At 38.0% G+C, this 13,165-nt stretch overlaps 1 protein-coding gene across 12 annotated transcripts in view; it reads left to right on the top strand.

Moving 5' to 3' along the window:
• The window catches only part of NAALADL2 (N-acetylated alpha-linked acidic dipeptidase like 2), a 489,585-nt gene that overhangs the window by 272,942 nt on the left and 203,478 nt on the right, over window positions 1-13,165 (top strand). For all 12 annotated transcript variants that reach the window (XM_057411595.1, XM_057411593.1, XM_057411591.1 and 9 more), the window contains one exon: window positions 237-507. In XM_057411595.1, the coding sequence (XP_057267578.1) occupies window positions 237-507 (271 nt within the window). The remainder of the gene's footprint in view (window positions 1-236; window positions 508-13,165) is intronic.

Here is a 13,165-nt window from a genome sequence, read left to right as displayed (position 1 = left end):
TCAATTAAGTATGTTTTCTCTAAATGTTTTTTCTTATTTTTATTTCACAAAAAGCAGTTGCTTTTGTCTCATAGTTGCTAAGAAATTATTTGCAAATATGAAGGGTGATTTCCCTCCCCACCCCCCCATATTTGGTGGTACATTATTAATAAAATTATGGACTGATGCATATTAAGGTACAAGTGTCTTGGTGGGAAATAAATTAAACAGTTTTTACTTACGTTTTTTTTTTCCAGAGATCTGTTACAGTTCCCTAGAGAAGATGATGTAGACATTGCAATGAAAATTCTGGTTCAGTGGAGTTCCCAAGGTCTTGAAGATGTCCGGCTGGTAAATTACTCTGTTTTGCTTGACCTACCGGGCTCTTCTTCAAACACAGTAACTCTGAAAAACAGCGGTGAATGCTTTTATCCTAGTGGACAACAGTGCAACAGAGAGACCAAAACACTTCATAGCCAAGACCTCCTGTACTCGTATGCAGCTTACTCTGCCAAAGGAACTCTTGAGGTAATATAACCATTTGTCTATGTCATTTGTGGTGAAATGGAGTTAGACAACATTAGCTTTTGTTGAACTTGGTTGGAAGTACATGTGGTGAAATGCCTGGCCTTAAAATTGTCATATTTAGGTAAAATATGATGAGGCCAATCTCAATTCAAACTTGAATAGTAGTCAGACCCGAACGCATAATATGATATATGGGGGGAGGGGGTTGTTGTTGTTGATTTTAGTATTATTTTATTTATTTTTTTTTAAGTATCTGAGTTTATGAATGGGCATCTTTTCCTTGGGTGTAAAAATTTGAAAACTGTGTCTAGAGCTACATTTTATCCCTGTTGACATATAAGTGCTACTGGTTTGAAGGATGCCTGTAGGAAGGGTAAGGTGAGGTTTTCTGCTGTGAAACCATGGGAGTACTGGGCTTATACTTCGAGCTCCTGAGTTATGGTTGTGGATCTCACTTGCTTACTTCTGTGGCAGCTCAGTTGACACATCTGCTCTGTTTCCTCTTGAAAAACACAATTTGTAATTTTATCTCACTGTAGCTTTTGTTAGGAAGTTTTGTCAGTGGAAAGATCTGCCTATTGGGATTTGTTGCTTGCCAAATGAAATAAGATCTTAGATTATCTTGTTTTATCCTCTTCACTGTCTTCGCTAGCCGCCTTCATATATTTGCTTTCCAAATATATTGGGGATACACAAAGGGGTCGTCATTTCTGTTTACTTTCCTAGCTGAGATAGTATGAATCTCAATAAATATTTCTGAAATATTAAAGTTGCAATTTCATTGCTAACCATATTACTTGTTTCTTTCTCCTTTGTAAAATAAAATATTGTATGTTAGTCCAGTGATGGTGGAGCTTTTCCATCTTTGTTTCTTTGTTGTTTAGAACATATGTTTTTAATGACTTAGAGCACTAATAGACTATATAGGAACAAATTGTGCAGGGCTTTGCACTTGGAGGCCTCTTCCAAAATACCTTTATATTTTGTGAATATTTTAATATTTGTAACATCAGTTACTGAATATCTAAAATGTAACTGTTGTGTATTTGCCTTTTGTTTGTGAAGGTTTATTGGTAACAAGTAATGCACTGTGAAAATCCTTTAATGAGTCAAAATGAGTTAAGTTGCATGTTGCTAACTAATCTGTTTTATGGACTATTAACATAATTCTAAATTTTTAACTGTAGGAAATACGAAGGCTGGTAGAAAGGGTGATCCTTTAGCTTCCCACCCTGAAGTTCAAAAGCTTCAGCTTAGCTTTCTTAGAAGCACTGAAGCTTTTTGGTCCAAGGGTTTTATCCCAGAGAGGTTAAGGAATGGAGTTCTTGTTCTCCTCTGGGAGAACGTTTCTTGTTTTTGTCTATCTTACACGCCTACTTTTTGCATTGAGTCTCATGGTGGTTGTCTCCACGCAGCCTCTGTTCTGGGGCTTTGTCAACCCAACAACTTTGTGTTTGTTGTTAAGAAGTGAAATGAAGCACACAGGGGCAGGTCTTAACCTGCATGATGTATGCTTTAACTTTTCCACGAGCAAGTAAAAAGTACTAATGAATAGGTTTGGCTTCTCACATTTATCACTTAGAAACTCGATATGTAATATTGATTTCTCACTGTAAGTTTGTAAGAGGATTTGTAATGAGGTGAAAGTACAGTTGCGGCCTTTGAGATTTTTTTCCATGAAAATCAAAGTGTTGCTAACAAATTAATCAGATTAAAGGAAACCCACTGTTCTCACAAAAAAAAAAATCATATACTAGCTTCAGTTATATTTCAGGGCAGTTTTCTCTGAGTTCTGCAGAAATGAGGACCACACACACTGCATTGTACACACTGGGGTTGGACCTTCACTTTGCCAAAACTTACAGCTTGTGTTTGAGCCAAAGAATGACTGTGCACAATTTTATAGTCAGACCTTGGAGTTACCTGGCACCCTCAAAAAACTTCAGATCTTTTATTCTTCAAAATGTCTTCCCAAATTGTCCTTAGATGTAGAGTTTTGCCTAAAAGGGAAATTTCCCTATTTGTTTAGGCTGCAGATAAGTTGATAGTGTTCTAACCTTCCAGACTTTCAATCCTACACAGTAATTTCTACTATTTAAACTAATGGAAGTAAGAAGACTTTAAATGAGAAGTAGCAGTCTGTGGCTGTTGCTGCGATCAGCCATCAGAAGGTGACTTGATTGCTTGCATATTTTGAATATCTTTTAGTGGATTGTGATTGCAAAATCATGAGAGTTTTCCTGTGAAAAGGTATTCTTGTAACAGCTACTCATAATCCAAATAATTTTCTTTCAAATATGACACATCATTAGTAGGAAATTTCTATTGTGTCACATAATCAGGTTGAATTGCTAATACTGCTTTGATGCTGCTGCTACTTCATTGTGTCTCATTTGTATATTTGGTTTGCCAGAAATTCAAGCAAATAAAACCATTAAGTAACTGCAGTCTGGCTAACAGTAAAGCTACAGCTCTACTTTATGTTGACAAGATTATTTGTAGAATAGCAAGAATCATTTTCTTTGACCACCTGTCATGTCCATTCATCATACGGCCATTGTATGTGAGCCATCCAATTTGTGCTCTCTGGTAGCAGTCTAAACAGCATTTGTGAATAAAAATGTGAGCATTTGTGATCTGAAATCTACTTGAAAAACCCACTTAGTGTCATTGTGATGGATAGTACCCTTTACTACTACTCTGTATTTCATCGAGCCCTGTAAAGGTGACACCGTTTACCCATCATGGTGACAGGCAGGGCAGCCTACGGTACTGGAGAGGGCTGTCGAGTTGATTTTGAAATAGGTATTGCAACAGTTATGTAAATAATGTATCACAGACTAGGTCAGTCTAAGGAAAGAATGACACATGAAATACATTTTGATTAGAGCTAAAATATCAACCACCTTTTATAGAGTTTAAACCTTTTGTCTGCTTGATGAAAACAGGAAAGCCACACAGGCCAACAGAATACCTCTATAAGGAAAAATTACATTGCATCAAACTTATGCATTAAAGCAAAATGTGTTGTCAAACAGTATCTAGGCAGTCTCCAAGTGTGTAGTGTGGTGAATCCAAATGTGCTGCTCCCTGACATCACAGTGCACAGTGACCTTAGAGCTGTGGCTACATGTGCTTTCACTAGCAAAGCAGTGGGGGGGTGAGCTGAGGAACCATTGGTGTGAGCCAAGGCGAGGCGTGTGTGTGTGTGAACCCCCAAAGATCCAGCATCCTTCCCTCAGTACCACATTGTTAAGTAGTGTCAGCATGGGTGCGTATTGTAGTCTGTCTATTAACCTACATAGCAGTGATCCCCCGAGTGCAGTGAAGTGTGAGTAAAGATGCAACTTGCCTGCTTCAAGGTGCTCAGGTCATCCAGGCAGTTGATTTAAAGCAGGCCCATGGAGTATAGCAAACTTCAGGAAGAAACAAGTGTTGCAGTGTTCTTCTGCTCTGTTCCCTTTTCCTTTAGCAAATGTAAAGAGAAAATCTTAGCAGTTGCAATGGTGTGTTGAAACGACATTCAAGGACAGCCTAATTAAAGCAAAATGAATATTATTTGCTTTGTATTCTCTGATTATCTGAAATTATGTTCGTGTGATCTGGATTTTTCCTCACCTTCTTTTCACCTTAAATTTATTCACTCTTTGCTTTATGGAAGTGTTAAAGAGCTTTTGGCAATCCTAACTCTGCTCTGATACTTTAAACAGAGATCCTTAGCTGCCCCTTCTATACAACATTGTCTCATGCTATGCTACACTCCTCTGCTGAATGCACCAAATCCCTATAGGTGCCTTTGCTGGACCTGTGTCCTTCCTGTGTCCATCAAGGACACCCTTGGCAATCCCAGCAAAACATCACTTTTCTTTCCTGGACCTCATACACTGAAAGGACTTTATCAGGTAGGAACGAGGAGAGAGTGCAAGAAAAGTTAAAGTACTGGCAATATTCTTGAAATGGTAATGCATGTGCAGGCAGGGTTTTGACAGACAGAAATAAATAAGGCCCGTCTTCAAGACATTTCTTCCAACACCTGTCGCCTTTGTTCTTTGTCCCCTCCTCTGTCCCTGTTCCCTGACTGCCTGAACTCCTCTGTTACATCACTTCACTTCCCTGCCATCGTCCATGTTTCACCTATTTCTCCAGGTATTTCTCTGCTGATTTTAGCCATTAATTCTCCCACTTCAGCCAGTGGTATCTTTGATTAGTTTTGGAGGGGCTGTAGGGAGCAGACAAGCGAGAATGCCAACTATTTGCCTCTATCTACAGCATGCAGAAGGGATTCTCTGCATCTGTTGATAGCATATCGGCCTGCTCTGGTTCATTTGTTTTGGTGACATTTTCTCAGCTTACTGAGAACCTACCACAGAGATTAATGCAACCTGAAGCAATACGAAAAGTACAAACCCATCTGTTAAGCTCACTTGCTGATGTTCCCACCATTCTTCAGACTTGGCAAGATGGGAATAAGGGAAGCAGGACTTGCTTTCTGTCAGATCTTCTTTCACAAGGAGGAGGGCTTGCTCACTTCTAATCAGATAACCCGTTTTCTTGTCGCTGTGCTGTCTCCCCTCTATCCATCCTTCGCTGTGCAGGAAGATGGGACTCTTCCTCTCCTCTTCTGCCTGTTCCATTTATCTTTTGCACTCATGCAGACTCCCCACTTGCATGCCTTATAGTCCCCTCCCCTCTCTGCTACTTTTTTAAAGCACTGCAGCACTGTTACCTTGCAGTACTTGAAGCTTTCTGTATTTCTAGCTCTGCACCAAATGATGAGTTCCTCTGATGGGATAATATGTCAGGAAGTTCTTGACCCAACAGCTTTCTTTCATTTCATTCGGTTTCATTGTACTGGAAATGTGATTAGTGCACCCGTATTATCTTTTATGTTCCCTCTAGCTAAGCAGTGGTAATTTCCTTAACAATATTTCTGAATTAAGATTGGTGTTAGCAGGTTGGTTTTTGAAATTTTTTAAGTCTTCCCAGGTTATTTTTATCCCCAGGCAAAATTTCCAAATGTGCCTTCTGTACCTTGCTCACTTGCACATCTTGAATTCCAAAGACAGAGAGTGCGTACAATTTAGATTAAATAATCACAGCATCTCACCCTAAGTCTTTCAGTCATTTTTGATGGCACACTGGTGCAAAATATCAAGCTAGAGGGAATCTTGAGACGTGCATTTAATCCTTTTAAGCACGCCAATTTAGTTTATTATTATTTTTATTAACATTTTCTAAAATGTCGTCTCTGAAGAGACATTTACTAGCTAAAATAAATCCCTAGCAACTGATACCGGTTTGCAGATGGTTGGGGCTATAGGCTGAATAACACATACAAACGAGAAAAATCATAATTTTTTTGTAATATTTAGATGTTTTAAAAGAGGTTTATTTATCTTTTATTTATAGAAGAGTTTCTCAAAAACCTCTTCCACAAATAATTGTAATTTAGACCACTGCTCTGCATGCCAAGTAGGTACAGCATATTTTCAAGACATTCTCACTAAGAATATGGGGTTTAGAATAGACTTGACCTTTAAATGGAAAACAACATTTAACATTAACTGCAGCATAGCTGCCACTCCATTATAATTACATATAGAAAGCTGTGAAATGCGATGTGAAGGTTATATAATTTAAAATTGCAGTCAAGACTACAAAAATGATCATTGAAGAGATGTCCTAGAGAACATCCTGTCAGTTTTCTGGCAAGCATCACATAAACGTTAATAAATAAAGTTGTACAGTTACCTAAAAATAATAGTTCATCATGCACAAAAGCCTGGTTAATATTGCTGCAAGAATTTTGTATCATGGAAGGGCAGGATTTCAAAACGCAAATGGTTACTTTGGCAAAACCTTTTGGTGTTTTGTAATTGAGAGTCAATACCGATGTTTTATTAATGGAATATCAGTAATAACATTTTAGTAATAATGAAAATGACTGCTACTCCTGAACCCAGAACACTGACACACTGCACTTGGTTATTTTTGAAAAGGAAGAAAAGTCTAAATGATGGTGTTTTATCCTGTGAATTAGTTGGCAGCTGGAATGAATCAGGAGCAACTATTTTAATCTTTGATTCTTTGTCAGAAATCTTATCAATAGAAGCCTTAGCAATGTATTTTATCTTAGGAGTTATCTCCACCTACCAACCAAGTTATTTCCAACTTTTTACAGTCAATACTGGTAAACATTTTGTCAAAATCATAAAAATATTTTTTTTCTAGTGTAATAATATCAGCTGATTGAATGCTTTTCCTATGGGACTCTGCTTTTTTTCTTTTCTTTTTTTTTTTTTTTCCTCAAAAAGTCGTAAGATTTCCTCTCTCTCTGTTAGGAGATGGTGAGATGAAGTCCAAATACAACCTCCTAAGGTGACCACTTGAACGAGTGAAAGAAGTTCTTACCAAAACCCAAAACACCCTCCAAAAAAAACACAAAAAAAAACCAAACAAAAAAAACAACCAAAACCACAACAAAACCCAGAAAAAAAACCAATATTCATGACAGGTTTTAAATGTAATCAAAACTAGTTGAGGATAAGGCTGCCATTATATGAATGGACAGATTTTAGCAGTTTGTCTGACTTCTGTATTGAAGAATTTTGGTATCAAAGAGCAAAGGCTGTACCTTCCTAGAGACTGCTTTAGGGACTGCTATAAACCTGGGTATAGAGCCTTAATAGTAAGAAAGACTGAAAAGCAAAAAACTCTCTCAGAGAAAACCCTTTGAAGTAAATGTCTTTTGAAACCTTTCAGAGCAGGATGAAAAAAATGTGTGATAGAGTTGAAAAAATAGGCAAGAACTGAATTCTTAAAATATGAAAAAAAAAAAACCCAAACAAAAAAGACCTAACTGCTAACCACAGGCGAGTCCAAGTTAGGAATCCATGTGCAGTTGGCAGAACTGCATTGGGTGTTTAGTAGTCAAAATGCCAGAGCCTGTCACTGGCTGGACTAAAGTGTCCTGAGGAGAAACTTTTGTTCAGAATTTCACTTTTAAGATGGTTAGAAATACAGCACTTCTGCCTGTGCCTACCAGTTACAATCTCAGCAGAGAAAAGCCTGCTTAGAAATAAAATAAAAACCAATGCAAACCAATCACAGCTGAAAATACATTGGATTCCCTTTTTTCTAGAATTAGGCATTCCTATTTTTTTCTGTCTGATATGCTGTCTCTTTCAGTAGATACAAATAAAACTCATGTCTAACACCTCATGTAATGAATATTAGTTACTCTGTTTAGTTTATTCATTAGGAGGGCCTTAACGTCAATTAATTGTGAGATACATCAGTTCCGTTCTCATAATTATTTATGTTCCTGTGTTCTGCAGTTCAAAGCGAAGGTGACCAATCAGTCACCAGCTTGTGACTGGCCCAAGAGTAGGTGTGTGTAAGAAAGAAGATGCTCCAAGGAATTTACCTTCCACTGAATTATGTTACCATACAGAGTTAGTCTTCTCTCCTGTAAGATTCACTGCTTCATATTGATGTCTTTGAGGGACAGACAGAGGTGAATAAGCATAGAAGAGGTCTGGCAATGGCTTCAACTACTAGAGAACAAAGCTGCTTAAATATGCAGGAAAGCTCCTCCTGCATTGTCACCCAGGAGGGATCTTCCTCCTACTGCAGGTCAGTGCTTGCCAGGCATGAGCTTTACTTGAGGAGTATTTTAGAGGATGAAGTAGTATGAGAAGCTGAAGATTATATTACTGTCAAAAGATATACTGCATCGATCTTCAAAAAAAAACCCAAAACAAAACTATTAAAAAAAATTCCTCATATCTTTGTCCATGTTGTCCTCTTATGTATAAAACTCTTATGTCTTAAGCCAAAAGAAAATATTATAGTCATAATGATGGGAACTAAAATTCTAGAATGAGAAATTGTATCAGTGCAGACAGCGTTAGGCTCAGGATCTGATGAGTAAGACTGAGTCTTTCAATTCAGATCTTTCCCTGATGATCTTATTGCTGTTTTCTTCATGCCTGTACAATTGCTCTGCCTGAAATAATATTTCAGTTTTCTCTGCAGACAATGAAGGTAATTTCTTCATGATTTATACTGTTTATAAATTAGGTAACAAAAATTTAAAGAACAATGCAGAAACATGGAGGGAAGCTCATTAGTAGATAATATAACTTGAGAATATTTTTAATGATGACTGTTGTGCTTTTGGGGTTATTTTGTCATCTGTTGAATTTAGTCACTTGTGTTTGTTAGAATTAAGGAACGGGACCACCTCTTGCTGAAAGATGGACCATTAAGTAAATTTGTGGTTGAATTAGAATTTATGAGAGCCCAAAATGTTTCTAGTTTACTTTTGTTGATTATTTAACATCCTGCACAGAAGGGATCATAATAGGTGAAGATAAAGGCTTGAGTACAGATTTCTTATAGTAACTTATGGTTCTCTAATAATGCTCTTAACTGCTTTTACTGAAAACTATGCCATATAGTACTAGTGTTACAATAAAACTGAGTACTTCTGTACTGCTGTGAAAGAGGCTGATCTGGATTCCAGGATGAGTGGAAGATGAAGGAAACTGTGTTTAGATCCAGCTCCAGAGCAACATCTAGAATGGTCTGCAGTGATGGCAAAGCTTTTCAGTTATCCAGTGAAATCCATTATATAATGTCAGGTCAGATTACTCCTTACTCCCTCCAAGTTGTCCAGATTCCAGAATCTCTTCAGACTTTCCCATATGTTTTAGATTAATGTGTACATTTTTGTAGCTTTTCTTTTGAGATGCAGTTTAACTGGATGCCACCGTACAAGGAAAATGATTCTGGGCCTTTTCCAAAAAGAGGCAGTTTCTGTCCTTTGCACGTGATTTCCTCTTTTTCTCCAGAATTTTCCATCTGTGCTGAGAGCACAAGAACCAAGTTCACAAATTCTCCATGGTGTTTCTGCCAGTACTTAGCAGAGATGAATGCTCAAAATGTCTCTGTGAAATTTGGCACAGTTCAGGAAAACCTTCACCCTAACCTTTGGGAAGGCTGAGCATAGTGATGAGCTAATTACGCTATAGCAAGGATAACTGGAAGGGACCTATCCTGAACTCCCATTTAACCATTGCTGTTATAAAGCAAAATAACATGTTTTAAAAATTAAGGTTTAGCTATTTCTGAAATAAGAGGCAAATGGTGGTGCTACATAATAACCTGTAGATGACTAAGCAATGCAAAATGCAGTATCACAGTTAATGACCAAATGGCAATTCCAAAATATTGAGTGCTTTAAAACAAACAAGCAAACAAAACAACAACAAAAAAAACCACCAAAATTTGAAAGCCTGAAACAACAAAGAGCTTGATTTTCTTCCTGGCGTGATTTTATTATGTATGATACCTGAACCATGCACTACATGTTTCTTGTAAGGTAAGTCTCCTTTCCAAAATCTGAGATAATTCAAAAATGGTAAACATATGTACTTGTTTAATCACTTAGAGCTGTGATGTTCTCACATATGGCCATCTTTATATTTGCCTTGGTCAGTCATTTTGGCCTCTGGAATTCGTTATTGCTCGTGTATATTCCCTGTTTTCATTGGTGTCCTTTTTTGTCATCTAAATGTATTTGTAATTTTAGAACATATTTTTCCCCAGTCCTTTTTCAGCAGATGTAATTTAGAAACCTGTACATCTCTGTAATGACTCAAAACAAGAAAAGTTGAAGTGAGATGGAAAAGAGGATGTTTTGCTTTTCACAGCTGCATGGTGCTTCTCCAGGTTTGATGAAATGCTGCTTTAACACTCAGGTCTGTGTTTACAGCACTACATGGTTGCGCATCTCTCTGATTATGTTCAAGTGCACAATGTTTGGCCAAGCAAGGGCTATAAATACTCTGTGAAAGAGCATTTATTATACTCTGAAAAATAGAGTTCTCACTGATATTTCCAGAAGTTCGAGTGTTCTCTTGGTGCAGTGGATGACCTCCTCTTGAACATACGTGATTATCTGCATCTTTGAGGTAGATGTCTATTTTATCTTTAGGTGTCTATGTACTTGCAGTAACAATAACATATTTCAGGTGTTTGTATAACAAGCATGCATAGAAATACACGTAGCCTATATATTTCAGTACACTGTTCTTGCGCTGGTATGAGAGTTGATTGGGAAACAGGTTTCCAGTCCTACAAAAATTGCACTGGTATAAAATGTGTTCTGAATCATGGCAAAAATTGGAAGCCTGAATATTGTAAGACTATTTTCTAGGTGTTGTTGGTTTTGATACAACCAGACTAACTCTAAAAATGAAACAATTGGACAAGATTGAAACACTACATGCGAGGAAATTAAAATATTGAATATATTATAATCATAAAATTAAATATTTAAATTTTACTTTGTTCAAAAGCACTTCCATATAACATTTCACTGCAGTTCATACACATTCTGTCTTTCATAGGCATTGCTTGCATTCACAGAATGTTGTTCTTATGACCTGTCATTTCAGACAGGAGGTTATAGAATCATAGAATCATAGAATTGTTAGGGTTGGAAAGGACCTTAAGATCATCTAGTTCCAACCCCACCTGCCATGGGCAGGGACACCTTACGCTAAACCATATCACCCAAGGCCTCGTCCAACCTGGCCTTGAACACTGCCAGGGATGGAGCATTCACAACCTCCCTGGGCAGCCCATTCCAGTGCCTCACCACCCTAACAGGAAAGAATTTCCTCCTTATATCCAACCTAAACTTCCCCTGTTTAAGTTTTAACCCGCTACCCCTTGTCCTATCACTACAGTCTCTAATGAAGAGTCCCTCTCTAGCATCCTTATAGCCCCCCTTCAGATACTGGAAGGCTGCTATGAGGTCTCCACACAGCCTTCTCTTCTCCAGGCTGAACAGCCCCACCTTCATCAGCCTGTCTTCATACAGGAGGTGCTCCAGTCCCCTGATCATCCTCGTGGCCCTTCTCTGGACTTGTTCCAACAGTTCCATGTGCTTTTTATGTTGAGGATGCCAGAACTGCACACAATACTCCAGGTGAGGTCTCACAAGAGCAGAGTAGAGGGGCAGGATCACCCCCTTCAACCTGCTGGTCACGCTCCTTTTGATGCAGCCCAGGATACGGTTGGTTTTCTGGGCTGCCAGCGCACACTGCCAGCTGATGTTCATTTTCTCATCAACCAACACCCCCAAGTCCTTCTCCACAGGGCTGCTCTGAATCTCTTCTCTGCCCAACCTGTAGCTGTGCCTGGGATGGGGGAGGTTGCTTTCCTTCTCTGGATGTGTGGTTGCAAACTTCTGTTTCATGTTTTTTCACGTTTCCACTGGTGGTGGGGAGCATGCCCTGTGCCATTTGGGAGCATCTCCTGCCCAGTTGGGCTGATCCTTTAATACTTCTCTAGCTGGCTGCTGATGCTGCAGCCTGGACAGCCTTGTTTGCTAAGGGCTTCTTAGGCAGCTTCTGTAAGGTGCAGCCTTTTAAAGACTTACTGGTTGTAGCTACTATAGGATGGAATGCCTGAGGTTTATTTGATGCATGATAAGAATGCCATACAGTCTGTAGCCACTGGATGTTTTGCCTTCATTCTTTGTGTTTGAAAGTAGCCAATAAAACCTCCAGCTCACTGCAGTCCGGCCTTGAGAATTTGAGTTCTGACGTAATGGGACTGGATTCTGACATAAAGCCTTTTCATTGATGTTTTTAAAACCAGGTTTAAATCACAGCATGTAATTTACTATGTACATACGTAGCTTATGATTTGTTTTTTTAAGATGTCATATCACAGCTGAACAGTTCTGTTTAGTTTATCCTTAGTCTGTAATTTGTGAATGTATATTTGCATGAATAATTACCCCTGAACAAACTTAACGAAGTAGGGTGGCAAATAGAGATTGCTGTTTCTTCTTTGGAAAGTATGATCAACGTGACTTTATGCTTAGGGACTAATGCTACTAAATATACTTGCAGTTAACTCTTATAAAGAGGGGAATATGAATAATACTAAACACATATAAGAAAGAATCATTGAATTTTTTATTTTTTTTTTTCCACTAGGGAGGTGAACAAGTAATCAGCACTGCTTAATAAAAGCTCAAAATAATAATAGTTCTGATGGGGTTTTCAGGCATAAAATTATATTGTGTTTTTCACTGTTTCATAACCAAAGCAACATTCTTAGCGATTTTAAAATAAACATAAATTTAATAGTACTTTAATAGAATATTTTGTTTCAGAATCCTTGAAAAACAAGATTTGCATTATATCTAATTAGAAAAGATGAAAAAAATGTTTTTTGGATATCTTGCTGGATATCATGAATTAAGAAGTCATATTCAAGTGTTAGTTTTGCCTTCCGCTAAAGGGAAGCTCAAAGAGTATGACAGAGGGCAACAGGTCAGTATGAACGAATTAAAAGGAGGAATAAAGTTAAAAATAGATCTAGAGGGAGGAGCCTACGGGATAAGTGTTGTGAACAGGGAACTGAGCTAAGTCAGCTCAGATTTATCTGGAGCTCTCTAACCATAAAAAAAAAAAGAAGAGGTTCTTTTCTGTAGGCTATAAAAAGTCTTCGATCTTAATTCAGCCTCCCTGAGAGTTGGTAGAGGAAAAAAAAACACCCTGCTATAAGCCACAAAAAGCAAGGAAACAAACAAGTTAAACCTCATTGTCTTTCTAAAGATTATACTGAAACAGCA

Source organism: Pezoporus wallicus, unplaced genomic scaffold (genome assembly GCF_028554395.1).
Source record: "Pezoporus wallicus isolate ANWC-B61680 ecotype Strahan unplaced genomic scaffold, APGP_CSIRO_Pwel_v1 contig_6899, whole genome shotgun sequence".
Classification (NCBI taxonomy): domain Eukaryota; kingdom Metazoa; phylum Chordata; class Aves; order Psittaciformes; family Psittacidae; genus Pezoporus; species Pezoporus wallicus.
The sequence above is the reverse complement of the archived record's forward strand: the minus strand, read 5'-3'. Positions and strand labels throughout refer to the sequence as shown.